General features: G+C 40.3%; 2 protein-coding genes across 2 annotated transcripts in view; one reads left to right on the top strand and one right to left on the bottom strand.

Annotated features, from left to right (window-relative positions):
* Positions 1 to 7,552: 7,552 nt before the first annotated feature.
* LOC117970686 (tripartite motif-containing protein 16-like) lies at positions 7,553 to 13,339 on the bottom strand. Its single transcript, XM_059016205.1, has 6 exons — positions 12,701 to 13,339; positions 10,646 to 10,741; positions 10,252 to 10,485; positions 9,939 to 10,098; positions 9,587 to 9,652; positions 7,553 to 8,486 (listed from the first exon to the last, which is right to left on the bottom strand). Exons 1-6 carry the CDS (start codon positions 13,280 to 13,282, stop codon positions 7,942 to 7,944), a joined length of 1,683 nt encoding a protein of 560 aa, XP_058872188.1. The 5' UTR covers positions 13,283 to 13,339; the 3' UTR covers positions 7,553 to 7,941.
* Positions 13,340 to 15,853: 2,514 nt separating this feature from the next.
* Positions 15,854 to 24,671, top strand: part of LOC131722998 (tripartite motif-containing protein 16-like) — a 9,398-nt gene continuing 580 nt past the window's right edge. The window contains exons 1-6 of the mRNA XM_059016255.1: positions 15,854 to 16,515; positions 18,986 to 19,081; positions 19,271 to 19,504; positions 19,659 to 19,818; positions 23,170 to 23,235; positions 24,336 to 24,671. The exon at positions 24,336 to 24,671 is cut by the window's right edge and continues 580 nt beyond it. Of these exons, the coding sequence (XP_058872238.1) occupies positions 15,934 to 16,515; positions 18,986 to 19,081; positions 19,271 to 19,504; positions 19,659 to 19,818; positions 23,170 to 23,235; positions 24,336 to 24,671 (1,474 nt within the window). The 5' untranslated portion in view covers positions 15,854 to 15,933. The remainder of the gene's footprint in view (positions 16,516 to 18,985; positions 19,082 to 19,270; positions 19,505 to 19,658; positions 19,819 to 23,169; positions 23,236 to 24,335) is intronic.

Genomic DNA, 24,671 nt, shown 5'->3' with positions numbered 1-24,671 from the left:
CTTCTGAAAAGACTCCTGGAGGCTGATTGTGGGGAAGCGTATGACTGTTGCACGGGCTGCAGTGCACAATGCTTACCCTGTGGACTTCAGTGCCCAGCGCACCACCAATATGCTTCCCCAACTCGTTTCCACACAATCAGCCTGGAGAAGAGTTTTCAGAGGCAATTCTTGCTGGAATAGTTAGTAAGCATTTCAAATAAAGATCTAAGCAAAAATCACATTGAATCATTCAGCACACACATACTAGGATATTAAAGATCAGAAATGTAATATTAAGAATATATAGATGATATTAACAATACTTTGATCAACCTATTTATTGGATTTCTTTAATAAAAAATATTTACATGCAGTTATTGCTGATCAAATTTAAAACCATTACATTGTTTTGATTAAAGTGCAAATTGAAAATCATATTTATTTTATTAAAAACTTAAATACAACCTTATTTAATCATTTTAAATTAGTTTATTTATTTATTTTCATTGTGAAAGTAAAATGACAATCTGACAATCTTTAGCTTGTATTTGAAGACGGTGCTATTATCTTTTCAGATGCACCAATATATTTAGAAAGCGAGGGATCTGAGTGGGTAAAATGGACAGAAATGCCTCCACTTCAGTTCTCAATTGTTTTTGGAGGGGAGGGGAGTTTTCTTCTTCAACAAGGAGAACAAGTGGAATAACAAGAACAAGCTTGTTTCCATGTTTAGACTGTCCATTTCTCCTGATTTATCACAGTATTAACAATGTGTTTGACTGCTGTGTTAGAGTGTCTAGTTCTGTACAGGAATATAAGAAGGATGGAACTCCAGCCATTGGAATAGTTGTGTCAATACCCTCGATTCACCATGAAGTGTGATCCTGGGCTGGAATCACAATATGTGCTTCTGCTGTTTCTGTTGAGATGATACAGAGACAGGGATGGGGTTCACAAGAAATGAAACTTACCAGTGTTTCTGAATTCCCAGAGTTAAGTATTGATCTCAGAGGCAGAGTTTGGGACTGAGGCCAGGTTTAGACAAGCAGGCTGAGCAGAGACTGCTGAATCAGTGTGAGAGGGGCGGAGAGGAGAGAGTGGGACAGGAGTTTGAGAATGGCACCCTCTGTCACAGCGCTCCTTCAAGACTGAAGCTTTCTCCCAATGGGACAGGCCCATTCCTAGTAGAGACTCTGAATCACTGGCATCCTGGCTGACCTTGGGGGTCCTACCCCCTACTGACAGTGTTAAGGCAGGTTTATCAGTCCCAGCCGGGTCCTACAACCTACTGACAGTGGTATGGCAGGTTTATCAGTCCCAGGGGGCTCCTACACCCTGCTGACAGTGGTATGGCAGGTGACTCAGTCCCATGGTGTCTGTTTTGACACTGATGTGCTCGTCTGTCTGTTTAGATGTTGTTTCTTGAAGGGTTTTTAGGCTCCTCTGTAACAGTTCGTTTTTCACTCTTCAATAATAGCAATGCATTGGAGCAGCTGTCCAGCAGATATTTCACATGATTCCCTTTGATTGGAATTGAAGCAGCTCACTGTCACTCTGTCACTGTGTAATATTGCATTATACTGGAGAGGAATCCTGGGTTTGTCTGCAGGCATTGCTCTCTGATGAAAGCCTAGCTGACGGACGTCAGAGTGTTTTAAAATGGAGAAGAAACCAGTTTGCAGTTCTGAGTGTGACTCTTAATTATTACCAATGCTTCTGATTATTTTAAGCAACAGCACTTGTGTTGAAATTCTGTAAAATGTCACTCTTGAATTCAATAAGATCATGATGTGTTTTTGATTGTATTTATTTCTGTTCATTTTCACAGTAAAATAAATCCATTATATGTGACAAAGGTTTAGTATAAAGAGTCTGATTCCAATCCCACACCTCTTACCACGCAATCCCCTCCTCTCACACATCATGTGTTATATATTATATTTGAAATGGTGAGGATACACAGGTCCTTATTATCACAGCGTTTACGACTGGTAACATTAGAGCTATCAGGGTCGTTACTGATCTGAACAGCAATGCAGGGGGATTCCTCAGTACTGTAAAATGCTCTAAAAAACACCTTGATCAAAGGGAAGCCGATATCCAGCCACCCTTGTATTGAGGAGACTAAACTGCAGTTCTTTGTTTCTCCCAGCAGGGGGTGATAATGCTTCAGTGTTGGATGTATTTTAACCCCTATAGTTCTGACTAGCACTTCTGGATTTCTTCAAAGGGAACACAAACACAGGAAAACCTGCTACATCCAGCACACACTTTTGTGTCATCCACAGGCCTGATTGAAATGGTATCCCTGACATGTATTCTGTGATGTGTAAAAGATGCATCTCCCTGACACATATCCGTTTCAGTCACGATGGGACGATAGATCTGACAGACTTTTGATAGAGGGCTGATAAGAGGTGCTTGGTTGGCAGATGTTTCCATTTTCAAGGCGGCACAAATTACTACTGAGGCTTTTTCACAAGGAACAGTCTCTAAAGTGATGTGACTCTCTCTATGTATGGGCCATTCTGACTTGAGTGCAGATTTCCACCCCCAATACAACACAAACTGAAGGGATTCGAGGCTGGTAATCATTGAGGAATGGTCCCGTATCCCCCCAGCACAATTTAAAAAGCACCTTGCAGAATCACTACCTGCCACGTCCAATCAGTGCCGTGCTGGCTGCCCTACACCTTATTGACACTGCTATGGCAGGTGTTGCTATTTTTTGTACAAATAATGAAAAACCATTAAGTAAGCAGATTAATTTAAAATAAATGACCCAGACAATGAAGTGTACATCATTTGTGTTTAATGTGATTTGTCCTGATTTGTTTACAGCTAATATACAGTTTTATATTTTCATTTATTGCAGATTTCTTATATCATCTATTCAGTATTTATAACACATTAGCAAATGCTGTTACTACCATGTATTACTTGTTCTATAATGCATTATAAAAACATTACTCATATTTTAAGCATTTATAACGTGTTAATAAACTATTTAAAATGACACCTTCATATAAAGTGTTACCATAAACTTCAGCAAGAAGTTCAAACGCTATTCAGCTAACAGGATTCTACTGTATACAGGAATCTGCTAGAAACTATTGTAACGGACACTTCATTTACATGTAGTATCCAGCTAGAGCGAAGAAAAGGAATCCAGGACAGTTAATATGCATCAGCAATTAGTACTGTTTAGTGTCTATCCCACCAAATAGCTGACAACAATCCGCACACTCGCCATGCCAATAATACAAATGATACATCTGCCCAACCCTGAAGACATCAAAACATATTCAAATACTAAAGACAGTAAAAAATAAATAAATAAATAAATAAATAAATAAATAAATAAATAAATAAACTATCATATGGTAATTTTAATAAGCTGCCGTGCAAACAGATACTAGTATAAACGTTAGCATAAACCCCACAATAGAGAAACGCCAGCTCAACCCCTTCTGCATTGATAAACTGCAGCGCAATCACTGAAATGATCTTAAAAGGAAAACTCGTCACTACAGTGAAATCACTACTTCATAGTATGAAGCAAAACATCAACAGAATGACACAGCGGATTGCAAAATGCAGAGATATTAGAAGGACCGCCAGACAATAACAGCTTCAGTTGTAAAAGTCTGTAAAATAGTTCAAATAACAGTTCAAATCCAGAGATCCGCGAACAGAACAAAACATGTCTCTCACAAAAAACAAAACAGAATGGCCATTCAAAAAACAAAATGATAATCCATCAGCAAGAGAACAAACCCGGATCTCACGCAGTCCTGTCCAGGTTCGTGGAGTAGAGTCTTCTTCAGAACAATGAAACGATCCGGACCTTTTAAACCAGGCTTCAAAAACCCGGAGCTACCGCACTCACAGCGACGCATCAAGATGAAAAGAGAAAGAGACAACAAAGCTCGGGCTGACCAAACGAAAATAGAAAAAACAAATCAAAATAATAAAAAATAAAGCATACAACTTGAGTGTAAGAACAAACATTAGTAAAGCTGGGTCGACACTACAATGTCTATGTAAGACCGAATATACCTAAGCAAAGGAAACTGTGACTTAAAACAACCAGACCTGTAGACAACCCAGACTAATGAAACAGAAGATCAAACTAGATGGTAACTTTACCAGTACAGTTGTGGGGCTTGCTTTATTGGGAAAGGGGTCAAAGCAGCTGATTTGTGTCAAAAGTCACGTTGTTTACTGATTGTCTCTTGCTTAGAATGTGCGAGAATTTGAAATTTCTCAAAGTTCTATGGCAGTTAATTCAACAGCGGGAAGCAGCCTCCTGAAAGAAGTTGATGCGGTTACTAAAACAGCTGGACCTCTTGATCGGTAGACGCCATTCCTGTTTTGATTTCATATTTGAATAGTTGAGAAGTAGAGGAAGATTTCATTTCCTCTAAGTATTTGTCTAACTTGTTGGGAAAGTGGTCAAAATTTCAGTTGTTTATAAAACGTTAGAGAAAATTTAGTTGATGCGGTTACTAAAACAGGTGTACCTCTTGATTGGTAAAAGTTATTTCTGTTTTGGTTTCAGATTTGAATAGCAGAGAAGTAGAGGAAGATTCCGTATACTCTCACTTTTTGTCTTACTTGTTGGGAAAGTGGTCAAAGCAGCTGATTTGTGTCAAAAGTTAGATCGTTTACAGGAAATAGAATGCTGGAAGTCTGGGAGTTTTTAAACAATGGGGTAAAAAGTCCCATTAAAGTGAATGAAGATGGACAAAAAAAGGAAAAAAACTTAATAGTTTAAAAAGCATAAGAGATATCAAAAAGTTGTTTACAAGCACCCTCTTCCAGACCGGTCTACACGTTTTAAAGTTTGAACGGCGTTTGTCGCTTAAACGGTGTAAGAGGAGTAGCGTGCCAAAGAAGAAGAAGAAGTATGTCGAAGATTTAAAGTGGGGACTCTTGCTAATAAAATCAAACTTAACCAAAAATTCTAAAACGGCAAGTCTTAAGAGCGCACAGCGTACCAAACAAAACACACCCAGAGATGTCATCACCATCTTTTCTAAATCCCCGGCTACCAAACACACGAGGAAAAAATCAGCCTTAAAACTATGGCAAGCCGATAGGGCCAGAAAAACGAGAAAAGCGCAGCAGAAATTAGAAAGCACTAAATCTCAGCAAGGCAATACCAGACATAGAACTGCTGCCAAAACGATTAGATTAGAAAAATAAACTAATGAGCATAGTATTAGTTTATAATAAAGTATCCATCATATATAATATTATTCACTGTTGAAAAATATAAAGGGAGTATGCATGTAGTATAATATTAGCAACTAGAATATAAGATAGGACAGAACCTGGCCAGGTCCTCTGCAATTCATTTAAGAATTAAGCAGGTGTTGCGCTTTTTGCAACACATTGTGTGGCAGTCGCCACACAGTCTATCAATGATCTCTGTGTCCCAGTTTGAATTGCACAGTCTATCAATGATCTCTGTGTCCCAGTTTGAATTGCACAGTCTATCAATGATCGCTGTGTCCCAGTTTGAATTGCACAGTCTATCAATGATCTCTGTGTCCCAGTTTGAATTGCACAGTCTATCAACGATCGCTGTGTCCCAGTTTGAATTGCACAGTCTATCAATGATCTCTGTGTCCCAGTTTGATTTGCCAGTCTGACAATTATCACTGTGTCCCAGTTTGAATTGCACAGTCTATCAACGATCTCTCTGTCTCTTGTTTCTCCAGATGAGGAAAGCTGAAGGAGGTTTGGGAAGCAGGGAGCAGCGGATCCAGCGCTCTGATGCCAGGAAGAAACCACACTGTCAGGGGATAAAAACAATCACACAAACAAAGCATCTAGATCCTAAAATAAAATCAATTGGACTATATGGAAAGACTTGAGTGCTTTATTTTGCATTGAAACCTTTCTGCAATGTGATTATGTTTGGTATCTGATCATGTGGTGCTCAACTCTGTTGAAATTATCTATGATAGATTAGCCCGTATTTTCAATGACTTTTACTCTAGTCTTTTTAATTCCTTCCTCTTTCTTGAAAGGGGTAGAACACAATTTTACAGAGCCTTGTGAAAACTGGAGGGTAGATTTAAAGATGATATGCAATGAAAAAATGTCCGACCAGAGGGTCGTTGAATTGAAACCCTTTCAAAATAAAAATCCCCCTGTCAATTCTGTAAATCAGTTTTTTCATTTTGCACTTTGAATTTCATTTTGAATTATCCTGGGTTTAAAAGGCATGTCGTATGCAGACAGGCTAAAAGAATTGAATCTATTCAGTCTTGAGCAAAGAAGACTACGCGGCGATCTGATTCAAACATTCAAAATCCTAAAAGGTATTGACAATGTCGAGCCAGGGGACTTTTTCAACCAGAAAAAAGAAACAAGGACCAGGGGTCACAAATGGAGATTAGATAAAGGGGCATTCAGAACAGAAAATAGGAGGCACTTTTTTACACAGAGAATTGTGAGGGTCTGGAACCAACTCCCCAGTAATGTTGTTGAACCTGACACCCTGGGATCCTTCAAGAAGCTGCTTGATGAGATTCTGAGATCAATAAGTCTCCAAACAAGCTTCCCAGTGCCAGCACTGTGTGTGTGTGTCAGTACCTGTGTGTGTGTGTGTGTGTGTGTGTGTGTGTGTCAGTACCTGTGTGTGTGTGTGCATGTCAGTACCTGTGTGTGTGTGTGTGTGTGTCAGTATCTGTGTGTGTGTGTGCGTGTCTGTGTGTGTGCGTGTCAGTACCTGTGTGTGTGTGTGTGTGTCAGTACCTGTGTGTGTGTGTGTGTGTGTGTGTGCGTGTCAGTACCTGTGTGTCAGTACCTGTGTGTGTGCGTGTCAGTACCTGTCTGTGTGTGTGCTTGTCAGTATCTGTGTGTGTGTGTGCGTGTCAGCACCTGTGTGTATTTTTGTGTGTGTGTGTGTGTTAGTTCCTGTGTGTATTTGTGTGTGTGTGTGTGTGTGTGTGTGTGTGTTAGTTCCCGTGTGTATTTGTGTTCTTGTCTACCTATCTAAGTGGGGTCTTAGGTGTGGTTACACATCCACCAAGTGGGGACTCGGTAGCCAGGTGGGGACCAAATCCAAAACCCCACAACGGACTTGTTTCAATTGTGTTGCAGAGGAGAAACCCAGCTAACTGAGGAACGAGTGATTCAGTAGAGAGAGGCATGGACCCGACTCCAAGGAGAAGAAGAAGGAGTAAAGAGAATGACACGCCTGATATGTCACAAGAGCCTGCCAGGTACTGAAAGTCTTTTCTTATTAGTTCACGGTGCGGCGGCATGCTGAATAATACCTTTACTAAGAAGCTGTTCAGGAATCCAAATCACTGAGCTGAGTCTCAAGCCCAGGGTTAGAGTCCAGACCTCTCTGTGCTTTACAATGCTTCCCTATGCTTTACTACACCTCTCTGTGCTTTACAATGCTTCCCTGTGCTTTACCAGACCTCTCTGTGCTTTACAATGCTTCCCTATGCTTTACCAGACCTCTTTCTCTCTCATTCCCCTCTTTCTTTCTCATTCTCATTTGAAAAATCATGTTAATGAGTATTAACAAATAAGAAAAAGTCAGTCTATCACGTTAATTTTTTTTATTAAATCACATTACTAAAATCTGAAATATTAAACATTTTATGGAAATCAAAAAACAAAAACACACACACAATAAAGCAAACTTAAGTTCACTTTTTTTAAAACTGTTACAGCACTGAGTATTGGATGCCATTTTTTAAAATATATATATAAAACATAACATTTCTTAAAAAAGAAATTAAATACAGTTACTTCGTATGAAATCCATTCGTTGCTAAAAACAAATAATTCACCTCGTTTCGCTCTGCATGTGGCGCCGTTTTACCCCCTAACTTTCATCCAAAGTTGTGTCAGATTGAACATTCCCTTCACCCGAGGAGTGGAGAGGACAGACAGGGAGTTCAATACAAAGGGTTTCTTACAACACAAAACAGTCTAGTTCAGTTGGCAGATTGTTACAGAGGAACCAGAAAACAAATCAAACCAATCAAAACTAAACCCAGGATAGAGCGGCTCAGTGAATGCGGTTTGGAATCTGTGCAGGAGGGTCATTGTGTCAGAGACGCCATAAAAGGACAGCGTGCCGGCATTAAAGTCCAGATACACTCCTATTCTGGGGGAGTGGGGGGCAGTTATTGCAGTTTCATTGTTATTGTGCCGGGCAGTGTAACTGGAAGCAGAGCAGAACAAACTCCAGGACTTGTCATTGAATCCAAGGATACAGGAACGATCCCCTCCTTTCCTGCTGATTCCTTTATATGTGACTCCTATAGAAGCCCCTCCCCCACTGCACTCAATCTCCCAGTAACAGCGAGTCCCAGACAAACCCTCACTGCAAAGCACTTGGAGATAGTAATCAAATCTCTCTGAGTGATCAGGATATCTCTGGGTCTCTCCCCTCAGTGTCACCTTTCTGTTCCCTTCAGACAGACAGAGATTTCTATTCACTGTGTTGGGGTCCAGTGTGAGCTGACAGGAATCTGATTGAAGAGAAGAGGACGGGTAGAGGAGAGACGGTTAGAAAAGTCAAATCACTGAGAAAATCAACAGTCATTGTCTGCTGCATCCTCACATCCTGTTTATGGAAGGTGTGTGTGTTGTTTTAATTATTTTTTAAGACATTTTGACCACTTTTTAAAACTTTTAAATTGCATTTTCTGCCTCAAGATGGCTTCCCGTGGACCAGCATGGACCTCTCAGAATTACATTTCCCATCATCCTCCTGCTCACTGGTAATTCCATCTCAATCACATATGTGAGCAGGAGGATTATGGGAAATGTAGTTCTGAGAGGCCCATGCAGTTACATGTGAAGCTTTCTATAAGTATAAAAAAGTGGTCAAAATGTAAAAAAAATAAAAATAATTAAAACAATACACACACCTCACGTAAACAGTTGTAGCAACACATGGGAACATGCAACACAATAAAATACAAAGGACCTTATGAACCCTTTAAACCCTCTTGCTGTTTGATTGTTTTGTTCATTATAATTCCTCGATCTTATCAAACTTCTTCAATTGGAACCAATCAAATGCAGCTCTGCATACAATTACAGTTCACTTAATGTTCCTACAGGGTATGTGTTGCCATTTTACCCACTCAGACCCCTTGCTTACTAAATATCTTCAATAGAATATCATCCACTCTTCAAATATCTGGCTAATATTTTAATGAACAATCCATCCCACAAGTGCAGTGATACTGCAATATACATTTACTACCAGCACAGGATGACTGGGAGGGATAGCTGTTCATTTTACCCCACAACTGGTTTCACATGCATTGTACATGTATTAAAAGATGGGATGATTATCTATTCAGGGATACCAAGATATTTAGGGAGAGAAAGGTCTGAGTGGAAAAACAGGCAACAAATGCCCCTCCCCCAATCATTCTGCATGTATTCATCTGAACCAATACTTGTTGGAGAGGAGTGTAGATTAATGGCTTCACAATTACTAATAAATAATAATAATTGCTCCCCTCAAGCTCCACCCCTCCCTGTTCTGTAGTGTTAGCTCTTCTCTCAATGGAGTGACACATCTTTCAATCAAATGTTTCAGTGAAAACAGACTTACATTTTAAAAACTCAGCTGTGTTCCTTGGCTGTGGCGCCTGCAGACTGTAAACTGCAACTTCATTCACTGGGCAGAAAAAAAGAGAGAGAAATAGAATTGAAACATGTGGATTAATACACAACACACACAAGACTCCAAACAGCAATCTGAAAAGAAACAAGGCTTATTCACGGCATTTCAGGGTGTAAAAATCTCTCCTCCCTGCTCATTCTTCCCTGCTGTCTCCCTCCTGCAATATTCATATAGCCAACAATCTGCAAGAGGTCTTTATTAATGTCTTGCAAGTCCTGTCCCTCCTCAATCCATGGTCTATTTGAGAATTCTCTACCAAATGAATCTATTTCACACCAACCTGTTTTGGTTATTTTGACTAATTCCCCCTTGCAGAAGTCCTCAATATGGTCTTTAAGTTCAGATACAGCTTTCCTCACAGCCCCAAAAGAGATGTCTGTATTGACAGTAACGCTGGGTAAGTCTCCAGCTTCAGGAGGGGCACAGAGAGACTGGAAATTCTACAACAGGAAAGTGGAGAAAAGGAGTTTTCATTGAAACAGAATGGGGTCCAAAACATTACTGGGGAAAGCAAGGATTCATTCAATTGGAGAGGTCTGTCTGAAACCGTCCCAGTTATGGACTTGAGATTTTCTAACAAGCAGTGATGTTACCTGTAGAAAATGGATGTGATCCTCTGTCTCTGAAAGCTGTTTCAGCTCAGCGTTTCTCCTCCTTAGCTCAGCAATCTCCTGCTCCAGTTTCTTCATGCGTCCTTCAGCCTGATTCACTGCAGCCTTCTCGTTAGCTCCAATCAGCTCAATAACCTCAGTGTGGATCTTCTCAATGGATCGGATCAGCTCAGTAAAGATCTTCTCACTTTCCTTTATTTCTATGCATGCAGATCTCTGAGTGAAAGAACACAGTAGAGGAGACATGGTTAGAACTGATATCAAAAACACATCAGACATAGACAGTAAACTTCTGTAGATGTGTTCCAGTCCATCTGTTATTATTATTATTATTATTATTATTATTATTATTATTATTATTATTATTAATACCCACTTTCAGTGACTCCACAGCCTGTTTCAGCTCATCAGTTTCTTTCAGTCTCTCCTGGATTCTCTGTTGTATTTCTGTCTGTGTCTCTCCCAGCTGCTTCTGTGTAGAAACACAGTGACACAGTGACATTTCTGACAGGTCATTGAGTGATATCCTGTCACACTCAATACAGACTATTTCAGAGCAGGCTGTGTTTTCACACCTCTCTCCCCTTCATATGGAGTTAGATTAACGATACACACATTATGCACACAGATACCCTAAGGGTCGAATGCACCAGCGTGGATTAACCACTAACCCAGATTAAATCAAGGATTATATTTGAATCATGTTGCACAAAACTTTAAACCAGGATTTATATGTAATCCTTGTTTATAATTAATCTTATGTTAAAGATTTAAAAGATTAAATATAATGAAATTGCACCACTCATTTTAATCCATGTTTAAATGTGATAGCTGAATTAAATTGAAACCTTCCTTGGAGGTGGTTTAAACTTGGACAAAGGCAGCAGTTTCAGACAACATGTGTGTATAGTAGTAAGATACAGCACCATCTAGTGCACAGCTGCCAGCAATACAAAAGGACACTTGATCCACAGTAGCTGTCCACTAGATGGTACTGTTTCATACTAGTAACAGTGAATGATGGCTGATCTAGCATGTGTTACATGTTTGTTTTGTGAAGCACCTAGGAAACTGAAGCAGCTTTCTCTTTAATGGATATTTAGGGCTTCTGATTTCCGTTTTTAATCGATAAACACAGATAAAACAGCACTGAAACAAAACAATGAAATCTGTGTAAAAAATGCCTAAATACACAAAATCCCCAGAAGAATGAGCCCGTGAGCAGAAGGACTTCACTGTGGAAGAGAGCAAAGGAAAGAGGGGACTAGTAGGGTGAGCGAAAGAAATTGTAGATTTTAACAAACAAAATCCTAAATAGGTTATTACATTTCGTTTTAAACTAACTTAAACATATCTGTTTTAATCATGTAAAAATGTGTTTTAACGCACCAAATTAAGCTATTTTTTCTGCCTGATTTATATTGTATATCATGTAAATATTGTATTTTGTATATCATATTAATCTTGTATATTATTAATATTATTAATTTATATCATAGGAGATGCCCTTATCCAGGGTGACTTACAATTGTTACAAAATATCACTTTATTTTTTACATACAATTCCCCATTTATACAGTTGGGTTTTTACTGGAGCAATCTAGGTAAAGTACCTTGCTTAAGGGTACAGCAGCAGTGTCCCCCACCTGGGATTGAACCCACGACCCTCCGGTCAGGAGTCCAAAGCCCTAAACACTACTCCAGATCATATTAATCTTGTATATTTTATATCATATTAATCTTGATCTTTTTGATTTTTTAAATTAGGTGATTGACTTTTCTGGGAATGTCATTTTTTAAAAGTTTAACTAATTAAACTATATATCTTAAACAGTGAAACTGATCTATGATTTTATTAAGTCACAAGATACATATAAAAACACTAGGAATATAAATCATACTAATTTTACACTACAAATTCCAATGCACCACAAAACAGCTGAACAAATCCTTCTTACCCTGTGAGGCAGGGCTGAGGTCCTGCACGTGTAAACAGTGTGTTTTTGTTTGATTGTAAATAATGTTTTTGATAATCAAGTGTGTGCTAGATATGGCAGGACATATTCAAATCCAGGTGTCACGGAGACTGTTCCTGGAGCGGGACTTCCTTTCTTGTTTGGTCATCTTTTATTTTCTAGTTGTTTTCGAGCAGTGTTTTGTTTTCAATGTTTTGTGTTTTTCTTCAAAGAAAACCTCCTGTGTCTCTCCTGTCAATCAGCGATAGCCACCCCTGTTACACCCTGAAATACATTGTAGTACATCATAGTTTAGAAAGAGCAATTAAAAAACTAGGGCTCTTTAAATAGCTCTTAATATACAATTAAAATCTGATCTGATGTGAAACTGTATAACCTAGTAAACAGACATGTTAAATATCCCTGGGAATTCTTAACTTCTAGGATAGCTACAAGGAAATGGTTCAAACCCTTACCTGTTTCCCAGTCCTTTCTGTCTCAGCTGAGACTGTATCATGGCTCTTGTGTTCCTTTTCTGTACACAGCCAGCAAATACAAGTCTGATCTGTTCTGCAGAACCCCTCCAAAACCTTTTGGTGTTCAGCACAAAGCTTCTGCTCCAGATCTCCAATTGCATTGATCAGCTTGTGCTTCTTTAATGGAGTAACCTCACTGTGTGGCTTGACGTGTGTTTCACAGTAAGAGGCCAGGCACGTCAAACAGGATTTCACAGCTTTGAACTTTCTCCCAGTGCAGAAATCACACGGCACATCTCCAGGTCCAGCATAACTTTGAGCAGGAGGAGGATTGAGTCCTGTCTTCTTTAATTTCTCCACAACTTCAGCCAGCATCGTATTTCTGCGCAGAACAGGCCTTGGGGTAAAAGTCTCTCTGCACTGGGGGCAGCTGTAGACACCTGTATGATCAGTCTGATCCCAGCAGTTCTTAATACACCCCATACAGTAACTGTGTCCACATGGAATAGTGACTGGGTCCTTCAATAGCTCCAGACACGCTGAACAACTAAACTGATCCTCTGACCACAAGTTTGAAGCCATTCTTGCTGCAGTGGACACAGAGACTGACGATTTCACAACAGAAACTTCACTGCGCTGATTTCCTGGATTTGAGTACAGCTCTAAGAGGCGGGGTTTTGGACTGAGGCCAGGTTTAGACAAGCAGGCTGAGCAGAGACTGCTGAATCAGTGTGAGAGGAGCGGAGAGGAGAGAGTGGGACAGGAGTTTGAGAATGGCTCCCTCTGTCACAGCGCTCCTTCAAGACTGAAGCTTTCTCCCAATGGGACAGGCCCATTCCCAGTAGAGACTCTGAATGCGGGCGGGACACTGACCACACAAACAATCCCACCTCCTTCCAAGAACCCAGTCCTATATACAGGACATGTGATGGGTTTGCATGAGAAATCCTGGAGTGAGTCAGAAGAGATCTTTCCTTTGTACTGGAGAGAAATCGAGGACTCTCAGTATATCTCCGCCCCTCTCACACTGATTCAACAGTCTCTGCTCAGCCTGCTTGTCTGAACCTGTCCTCAGTCCCAAACCCTGCCTCTTAGAGCTTTATATAACTCCTGGAATTCAGAAACACAGGGAAGTTTCGTTTCTTGTGAAACCCATCCCTGTCTCTGTATCATCTCAACAGAAACAGCAGAAGCACATATTGTGATTCCAGCCCAGGATCACACTTCATGGTGAATCGAGGGTATTGACACAACTATTCCAATGGCTGGAGTTCCATCCTTCTTATATTCCTGTACAGAACTAGACACTCTAACACAGCAGTCAAACCCATTGTTAATACTGTGATAAATCAGGAGAAATGGACAGTCTAAACATGGAAACAAGCTTGTTCTTGTTATTCCACTTGTTCTCCTTGTTGAAGAAGAAAACTCCCCTCCCCTCCAAAAACAATTGAGAACTGAAGTGGAGGCATTTCTGTCCATTTTACCCACTCAGATCCCTTGCTTTCTAAATATATTGGTGCGTCTGAAAAGATAATAACACCATCTTCAAATACAAGCTAAAGATTGTCAGATTGTCAAAGAATCTTACTTTCACAATGACAATAAATACATTAATTAAATTTAAAATGAATAAATAAGGTTGTATTTAAGGTTTTAATAAAATAAATATGATTTTCAATTCGCACTTTAATCAAAACAATGTAATGGTTTTAAATTTGATCAGCAATAACTGCATGTGAATATTTTGTATTAAAGAAATACAATTGAAAATTGGTTGATTAAAGTATGTTTATATCATCAATATATTCTTAATATTGCATTTCTGATCTTTAATATCCTAGTATGTGTGTGCTGAATGATTCAAAGTGATTTTTGCTTAGATCTTTATTTGAAATGCTTACTAACTATTTCAGCAAGAATTGCCTCTGAAAACTCTTGTCCAGGCTGATTGTGTGGAAACGAGGTGGGGATGCATATTGGCGTTGCACTGGGCACTGAAGTCCACAGGGTAAGCATTGTGCACTGCAGCCCGTGCAACAGTCATACGCTTCCCCACAATCAGCCTCCAGGAGTCTTTTCAGAAGCAGTGTTTTGCTGGAATAGTTAGTAAGCATGGAGAATAAAATCTAATCAGAAACAGCCATAGAAAATCCTCATCAGGTAAGAAATGTAAAGAACAGGATGACGTTTAAACCTTTAACCTCAGTGTGGTCCCCATGAGTGTTCATTAATATCTATCTATCAGGAGAGTTTTCAAAATGACCAATTGTATCTGTTCATGAAAACACAGCAGCATGGCTGATTGAAATGAAATCTCTTTGAAATGTTTGATGAAGGGGGTCAGGAGGTGGGGGTCCTATTACCTGTAACACAGGAAGGAAGGAAGTGAACGGGGAGAGGAAACCAGTGTGGGGGCTGCAGGATCAATGGGCTTCACCTGAGTCAAAGAGAGTGGAAATAAAGAAGTGTGGAAAACAAAACGAGCAACAGCAAAACAAGAAGGGACTTGAGAGAAGGATGTTCTGCTGATGAGAGGGAAGACATTGGCTGAAATGAATAAAACAAATAGTGCACAGATTTGAAAAGTAGCTCCCTTGATTGTAAGCTTTGTTTGAGTGTCTGTTCTGTATAAAATGGTTTTAACTCATGAAATCAGCACTGTAATAAATGAGTATGTCAGTAACGTACACAACCTGTCTGATAACACCAGAACATGTCTAGTTCTCATAATATACAGCCTCCCCTGGACTGCAGGGACCACCCTTCACGTTCTCTTAGGGGGGTGAACAGTTCAGACTCTGTGCCTCAAGCTTTCTCTGAACTGGAGGGAAGAAAGCAGTTGGTGCTCAGAGACAAGTTTGTGGTTGAGGACTAATGGACTTTGAGATGTGGATTAATGCCCACGAAGATCGAACTCCACCAAACTCACTTCCCTTGTGAACTTCTGAGGATTCAGACCCACACAGAAGTGAAGGTCTAGTGCAGTCAAATACATACTGTAGCTATAGAAGGGTTACTGTGACAATGCCATTCTCAAACTCCAGTCCCACTCACAACTCTCTCCTCTCCGCCCCTCTCACACTGATTCAGCAGTCTCTGCTCAGCCTGCTTGTCTAAACCTGTCATCAGTCCCAAACCTCGCCTCTTAGAGCTTTACTCAATTCCAGGAAATCAGCAAAGTGAAGTTTCTGTTGTGAAATCGTCAGTCTCTCTGTCTCACTGCACCAAGAATGGCTTCAAAAGTATGGTCAGAGGATCTGTTCAGCTGTCCAGTGTGTCTGGAGATATTGAAGGACCCAGTCACTACAGCATGTGGACACAGTTACTGTATGGGGTGTATTAAGAACTGCTGGGATCAGACTGATCATACAGGTGTCTACAGCTGCCCCCAGTGCAGAAAGACCTTTACTCCAAGGCCTGATCTGGGCAGAAACACCATGCTGGCTGAACTTGTGGAGGAATTAAAGAAGACAGGACTCAATCGTCCTTCTGCTCAACGTTATGGTGGACCTGGAGATGTGCTGTGTGATTTCTGCACTGGGAGAAAGTTCAAAGCTGTGAAATCCTGTTTGACGTGCCTGGCCTCTTACTGTGAAACACACATCAAGCCACACAGTGAGGTTACTCCATTAAAGAGGCACAAGCTGATCAATGCAATTGGAAATCTGGAGCAGAAGCTTTGTGCTGAACACCAAAGATTATGTGAGGTCTTCTGTAGAACCGATCAGATATTTATTTGCTGGTTGTGTGCAGACAAGAAACACAAGAGCCATGATACAGTCTCAGCTGAGGCAGAAAGGACTGGGAAACAGGTAAGGGTTTGAACCATTTCCTTGTAGCTATCCTAGAAGATAAGAATTCCCAGGGATATTTAACATGTCTGTTTACTAGGTTATACAGTTTCACATTAGATCAGATTTTAATTGTATATTACGAGCTATTTAATGAGCCCTAGTTTTTTAATTGCTCTATCTAAACTATGATGTACTACAATGTATTTCAGGGTGTAACAGGGGTGTTGTTACGGGTGTGGCTATCGCTGATTGACAGGAGAGACACAGGAGGTTTTCTATGATATAAAAAACACAAAACATTTAAAACAAAATACTGCTTGAAAACAACTAGAAAATAAAAGATGATCAAACAAGAAAGGAGGTCCCGCTCCAGGAACAGTCTCCCTGACACCTCCTCTCTAGACTTGGATGGGATTAAAATCCCCTAATCTTGTTCCCTATTCCTTCCAGTGCTAGCGATCCTGGTTAACTCACACAGTGATCCGAGATACATTTTTCCTCTTGTGTTTTTCTCACCCTGGTTAACACACGCAGTCGTGAGGATCCTACAGCAACATTCTCCTTCCCAGACAGTCTGTATCCCTGCTTGTAGAACCAAGAAACTGGCTTTTCAGACCCTTTTTAAAGGCATGTGGCCGGGGCTAAGAGATAATCAATTAATCAGTTAACACCTGGCCACATTCCACACCTGGATTTGAATATGCCTTGCCATATCTAGCACAAACTTGATCATCAAAAACATTTACAAATTACAATCAAACAAAAACACACTATTTACACGTGCAGGACCTCAGCCCTGCCTCACAGGGTAAGAAGGATTTGTTCAGCTGTTTTGTGGTGCATTGGAATTTGTAGTGTAAAATTAGCATGATTTATATTCCTAGTGTTTTTATATATATATCTTGCAACTTAATAAAATCATAGATCAGTTTCATTGTTTAAGATATTATAGTTTAATTAGTTAAACTTTTTAAAAATGACATTCCCAGAAAAGTCAATCACCTAATTTAAAAAAAGCAGAAAAGACCAAGATTAATATGATATACAATATACAAGATTAATATGATATGGAGTAGTGTTTAGGGCTCTGGACTCTTGACCGGAGGGTCGTGGGTTCAGTCCCAGATGGGGGACACTGCTGCTGTACCCTTGAGCAAAGTACTTACCTAGATTGCTCCAGTAAAAACCCAACTGTATAAATGGGGAATTGTATGTAAAAAATAAAGTGATATCTTGTAACAATTGTAAGTCACCCTGCATAAGGGCATCTGCTAAGATATAAATTAATAATATTAATAATATACAAGATTAATATGATATACAAAATACAATATTTACATGATATACAATATAAATCAGGCAGAAAAAATAGCTTAATTTGGTGCGTTAAAACACATTTTTACATTTTTAAAACAGATATGTTTAAGTTAGTTTAAAACGAAATGTAATAACCTATTTAGGATTTTGTTTGTTAAAATCTACAATTTCTTTTGCTCACCCTACTAGTCCCCTCTTTCCTTTGCTCTCTTCCACAGTGAAGTCCTTCTGCTCACGGGCTCATTCTTCTGGGGATTTTGTGTATTTAGGCATTTTTTACACTGATTTCATTGTTTTGTTTCAGTGCTGTTTTATCTGTGTTTATCGATTAAAAACGGAAATCAGAAGCCCTAAATATTCATTAAAGAGAAAGCTGCTTCAGTTTCCTAGGTGCTTGACAAAACAAACATGTAACACATGCTAGATCAGCCATCACTCACTGTTACTAGTATGAAACAGTACCATCTAGTGGACAGCTACTGTGGATCAAGTGTCCTTTTGTATTGCTGGCAGCTGTGCACTAGATGGTGCTGTATCTTACTACTATACACACATGTTGTCTGAAACTGCTGCCTTTGTCCAAGTTTAAACCACCTCCAAGGAAGGTTTAAATTTAATTCACCTATCACATTTAAACATGGATTAAAATGAGTGGTGCAATTTCATTATATTTAATCTTTTAAATGTTTAACCTTGGATTAATTTTAAACAAGGATTACATCTAAATCCTGGTTTAAAGTTTTGTGCAACATGATTCAAATATAATCCTTGATTTAATCTGGGTTAGTGGTTAATCCACGCTGGTGCATTCGACCCTTAGGGTATCTGTGTGCATAATGTGTGTATCGTTACACAGAGAATTGTGAGGGTCTGGAACCAACTCCCCAGTAATGTTGTTGAAGCTGACACCCTGGGATCCTTCAAGAAGCTGCTTGATGAGATTCTGGGATCAATAAGATACTAACAACCAAACGAGCAAGATGGGCTGAATGGCCTCCTCTCGTTTGTAAACTTTCTTATGTTCTTATGTTCTTATGTTAATCTAACTTCATATAAAAGGGGAGAGAGGTGTGAAAACACAGCCTGCTCTGAAATAGTCTGTATTGAGTGTGAAAGGATATCACTCAATGCCCTGTCAGAAATGTCACTGTGTCACTGTGTTTCTACACAGAAGCAGCTGGGAGAGACACAGACAGAAATACGACAGAGAATCCAGGAGAGACTGAAAGAAACTGATGAGCTGAAACAGGCTGTGGAGACACTGAAAGTGGGTATTGACAAGAGGGGGGTATTATTATTATTATTATTATTATTATTATTATTATTATTATTATTATTATTATTATTAACATTAACAGATGGACTGGAACACATCTACAGAAGTTTACTGTCTATGCCTGATATGTTTTTGATATCAATTCTAACCATGTCTCCTCTACTGTGTTCTTTCACTCAGAGATCTGCATGCATAGAAATAAAGGAAAGTGAGAAGATCTTTACTGAGCTGATCCGATCCATTGAGAAGATCCACACTGAGGTTATTGAGCTGATTGGAGCTAACGAGAAGGCTGCAGTGAATCAGGCTGAAGGACGCATGAAGAAACTGGAGCAGGAGATTGCTGAGCTAAGGAGGAGAAACGCTGAGCTGAAACAGCTTTCAGAGACAGAGGATCACATCCATTTTCTACAGGTAACATCACTGCTTGTTAGAAAATCTCAAGTCCATAACTGGGACGGTTTCAGACAGACCTCTCCAATTGAATGAATCCTTGCTTTCCCACAGGAATGTTTTGGACCCCATTTTGTTTCACTGAAAACTCCTTTTCTCCACTTTCCTGTTGTAGAATTTCCAGTCTCTCTGTGCCCCTCCTGAAGCTGGAGACTTACCCAGCGTTACTGTCAATACAGACATCTCTTTTGGGGCTGTGAGGAAAGCTGTATCTGAACTTAAAGACCATATTGAGGACTTCTGCAAGGGGGAATTAGTCAAAATAACCACAACAGGTTGGTGTGAAATAGATTCCTTTGGTAGAGATTTCTCAAATAGACCATGGCTTGAGGAGGGACAGGACCTGCAAGACATTAATAAAGACCTCTTGCAGATTGTTGACTATATGAATATTGGAGGAGGGAGGCAGCAGGGAAGAATGAGCAGAGAGGAGGGATTTTTACACCCTGAAATGCCGTGAATAAGCCTTGTTTCTTTTCAGATTGCTGTTTGGAGTCTTGTGTGTGTTGTGTATTAATCCACATGTTTCAATTCTATTTCTCTCTCTTTTTTCTGGCCAGTGAATAAAGTTGCAGTTTACAGTCTGCATGCTCCAGAGCAAAGGAACAGAGCTGAGTTTTTAAAATGTAAGTCTGTTTTCACTGAAACATTTGATTGAAAGATGTGTCACTCCATTGTGAGAAGAGCCAACACTACAGAACAGGGAGGGGTGGAGCTTGAGGGCAGCAATTATTATTATTTATTAGTAATTGTGAAGCCATTAATCTACACTCCTCTCCATCAAGTATTGGTTCAGATGAATACATGCAGGGAGGAGGGAGCAGGGAGGAGGGAGCATGGAGAAGATATCAGGGAGCAGGGAAAATGGAGGAAGGAGGAGGGAGCAGGGAGGAGGGAGAAAAGAAGATTGAGGCGGGAGCATAGAGGGAGAAGGGAGGAGGGAGCAGTAAGGGTGCATGGATGAGGAAGCAGGGAGGAGGGAGCATAGAGGGAGGAGGGCACAGGGAGGAGGGAGCAGGGAAAAAGGAGGAGGGAGGATGCAGCAGGGAGCATGCAGGAGAGATGAGGGAGCAGGTGAATTGTGTGAATTGTGACAGGAGTTAAATTAGGTGCGATCTTTAATTTTCCATTTTAAACGTGATTCAGATGCGTTTGTCTAGACTGATGTGAACTGGAGGAACGCTAATCAAAGTTTATCAGCGTTTATATTTATATAATGTAAACTAGATAACTCTGCTATTCAGAAGAAGCTTCTTTTTTTACATGGGATATAAACAGAAAAACTGTGTCATGCAAGATATAGCAAAGTTATATTTAGAAAAACCACAATGTGAAACAACACAGAGCACAGAAATGACACATTTTTGCATTGTCGTTGAGACACTAATGACTCAATAATCATCAATTGAATTTGTAAAAGGGGGGAGAAAAGGACACACACACACACTGCCTATCACACACACACACACACACACACACCCTGCCTATCACACACACACACACACACACACACACACACACACGCTGCCCCATGCAGTATTTTTATAATCTCAGGTGAGCATTTTTTTCCCTTACTCTGCTTAGTTTATGTCAGTGAGTTTTTAAACAGAGAGTGAACTCCATAAAGAATTGTATTTAAAATAGCAACAACTTTGATAACGTGCACACAGTTTAAAATAAGGTTTGCATTGTGTGAGACAGTACAGAGAAAACCGCAATTGCTGTGGTCTGTACTAGGAGTGATACGCGACTGCAACCAAAGAGAACACTTTGAACTTGTAACTTAAAAACAGCCCGTTCCCTTTCAAGCACGAAATGGGTATCAACCCCTTTAATAAATAAACAAATAAAAATACATTTAAAAAAAGAAACTCTTCTGATAATAAGCTGACGTTTCCTGTAGTTTTTCAGGTGTTGTGGAGCTGAATTCTTCTTCTCTGCAGAGTGACATTCCTGTTTTGTTTTTGTTTTGTTTTTCTGTCGTCAGGGTTTCCGTGGCAATTGTTAGGGAGCGTGTTAAAATGACGCGCTTTCACATTTCTATTTTTCCATTTCTGTGTTCACGGGTTTGTTCTGAGGGTGGTTGTGTTTGCTCACATTTCTGTGAACCCTTTTTGTGTGAAGTGGATTCCCTTCAGTCCGAATCAGAGTGTATTTCAAAGCCCGTTGGTGCGGGTCCGGGTGATTTTTCGGGTGTCCGGTTTCTCCATGTTCGCGGTGACTCCCTCATGGAAATGCAGCTCTGTCCTCAGATGGGATGCGGAGCGGCTGTTGCCGAGGTGGTTCCGATGTTGGAAACGCGGGTTTCTCTTGGATTGATCAGGGAGGGCTGGACGGGTTTCTTTATCAAGCGCTCCCGAGAGGATTGTGGGATGTGCTGCTGTTTAATATAACGTTATAACTACATTAATAACATACGCGTACAGACACCTTACAGTACGCTGCTAAAGAATAAGAATCACACGAAGCTGAATAATGTATAAAGAGATATTAAAAATAAAACATGTCTATATATGTTCGTTGCTGTGAGGGCAGATTCACATCCCAGCGCTTTGGTATCTCTGGGCTTGAAACGGTGCTCCATAAGTGTAACACCTATTATTATTATTATTATTATTATTATTATTATTATTATTATTATTATTTTTTTTTATTTCTTAGCAGACGCCCTTATCCAGGGCGACTTATAATCGTTACAAGATATCAAGAGTCCAGAGCCCTAACCACTACTCCTTTACACCAATTATTATTATTATTATTATTATTATTATTATTATTATTATTATTATTTAGTTTTATTTATCAGAAATATAAAAACATATTATTATTTATATTGTGTGTGTTTGTGTGTGTGTGTGTGTAAACATTATTTTTTAAACTATAATAACGTTCCACTGCGGCTCTCAGTGGTGACGTTTTACGATTGCTTCAGCTCACATTCAGCAGGTTCGTCAGGCTGTGTGACTGACATATAATCTGACCAATGAAAACGCAGAAAGAGTGGAAACGGTTGTATTATTGGCTGATCGCCCCAAAACACCAAAAAATAACGTCTGAATAACTGGTGGAGAAGGGAGGAGAGAGCAGGGAGGATGGAGGAGGGAGCAGGCAGGATGGAGGAGGGAGCAGGGAGGATGGAGGAGGGAGCAGGGAGGATGCAGGTGGGAGGAGGGAGGATGCAGGTGGGAGCAGGGAGCAGGCAGCATGGAGGAGGGAGCAGGGAATAGGAAGCAGGGAGGATGCAGGTGGGAGCAGGGTGGAGGGAGCAGGGTGGAGGGAGCAGGGTGAATGCAGGTGGGAGGAGGGAGGATGCAGGTGGGAGCAGGGAGCAGGCAGCATGGAGGAGGGAGCAGGAAGGATGCAGGTGGGAGCAGGGTGGAGGGGGGAGGGTGGAGGGAGCAGGGTGGATGGAGTAGGGAGAAGGGAGCAGTGAGGATGCTTGTGGGAAGAGGCAGGAGGGTGGAGGGAGCATTCAAGACGGAGAAGGAAGCATAGAGGAAGGAGCAGGGAGGAGGGAGCAGGGAACAGGGACTGATGAAGCAGGGAGGAGGGAGTGATTTGAGGACGGCGCAGACAGTGACTGTTGTATGTTTCAATTCTATTTCTCTCTCTTTTTTTCTGCCCAGTGAATGAAGTTGCAGTTTACAGTCTGCAGGCTCCAGAGCCAAGGAACAGAGCTGAGTTTTTAAAATGTAAGTCTGTTTGCACTGAAACATTTGATTGAAAGATGTGTCACTCCATTGAGAGAAGAGCTAACACTACAGAACAGGGAGGGGTGGAGCTTGAGGGCAGCAATTATTATTATTTATTAGCAATTGTGAAGCCATTAATCTACACTCCTCTCCAACAAGTATTGGTTCAGATGAATACATGCAGAATGACTGGGGGAGGGGCATTTGTTGCCTGTTTTTCCACTCAGACCTTTCTCTCTCTAAATATCTTGGTATCCCTGAATAGATAATCATCCCATCTTTTAATACATGTACAATGCATGTGAAACCAGTTGTGGGGTAAAATGAACAGCTATCCCTCCCAGTCATCCTGTGCTGGTAGTAAATGTATATTGCAGTATCACTGCACTTGTGGGATGGATTGCTCATTAAAATATTAGACAGATATTTGAAGAGTGGATGATATTCTACTGAACATATTTAGTAAGCAAGGGGTCTGAGTGGGTAAAATGGCAACACATACCCTGTAGGAACATTAAGTGAACTGTAATTGTATGCAGAGCTGCATTTGATTGGTTCCAATTGAAGAAGTTTGATAAGATCGAGGAATTATAATGAACAAAACAATCAAACAGCAAGAGGGTTTAAAGGGTTCATAAGGTCCTTTGTATTTTATTGTGTTGCATGTTCCCATGTGTTGCTACAACTGTTTACGTGAGGTGTGTGTATTGTTTTAATTATTTTTATTTTTTTTACATTTTGACCACTTTTTTATACTTAGATAGCTTCACATGTAAGTGCATGGGCCTTTCAGAACTACATTTCCCATCATCCTCCTGCTCACATATGTAATTGAGATGGAATTACTAGTGAGCAGGAGGATGATGGGAAATGTAGTTCTGAGAGGTCCATGCCGGTCCACTGGAAGCCATCTTGAGGCAGGGAATGCAATTTAAAAGTTTAAAAAAGTGGTCAAAATGTATTAAAAAAAATAATTAAAACAACACACACACCTTCCATAAACAGGATGTGAGGATGCAGCAGACAATGACTGTTGATTTTCTCAGTGATTTGACTTTTCTAACCGTCTCTCCTCTACCCGTCCTCTTCTCTTCAATCAGATTCCTGTCAGCTCACACTGGACCCCAACACAGCGTATAGAAACCTCTCTCTGTCTGAAGGGAACAGAAAGGTGACATGGGGAGAGAACCAGAGATATCCTGATCACTCAGAGAGATTTGACAGCCAGCCCCAAGTGGTTTGCAGAGAGGGTTTGTCTGGGACTCGCTGTTACTGGGAGATTGAGTGGAGTGGGGGAGGGGCTTCTATAGGAGTCACATATAAAGGAATCAGCAGGAAAGGAAAGGATTGTTCCTGTGTCCTTGGATTCAATGACAAGTCCTGGAGTTTGTTCTGCTCTGGTTCCAGTTACAATGCCCGGCACAATAACAATGAAA

The sequence above is a fragment of the Acipenser ruthenus genome, chromosome 52 (assembly GCF_902713425.1).
Source record: "Acipenser ruthenus chromosome 52, fAciRut3.2 maternal haplotype, whole genome shotgun sequence".
Lineage (NCBI taxonomy): Eukaryota > Metazoa > Chordata > Actinopteri > Acipenseriformes > Acipenseridae > Acipenser > Acipenser ruthenus.
The sequence above is the reverse complement of the archived record's forward strand: the minus strand, read 5'-3'. Positions and strand labels throughout refer to the sequence as shown.

Bases quoted from the DNA above. Each gene is read 5' to 3' on its own strand.
- LOC117970686 (XM_059016205.1), bottom strand. From the start codon at position 13,282: ATGGCTTCAAACTTGTGGTCAGAGGATCAGTTTAGTTGTTCAGCGTGT. The intron at 10,099-10,251 runs GTAACATCACTG...TTCCTGTTGTAG, and splicing joins ATCACATCCATTTTCTACAG to AATTTCCAGTCTCTCTGTGC. The intron at 9,653-9,938 runs GTTGGTGTGAAA...TTTTCTGCCCAG, and splicing joins AGTCAAAATAACCAAAACAG to TGAATGAAGTTGCAGTTTAC.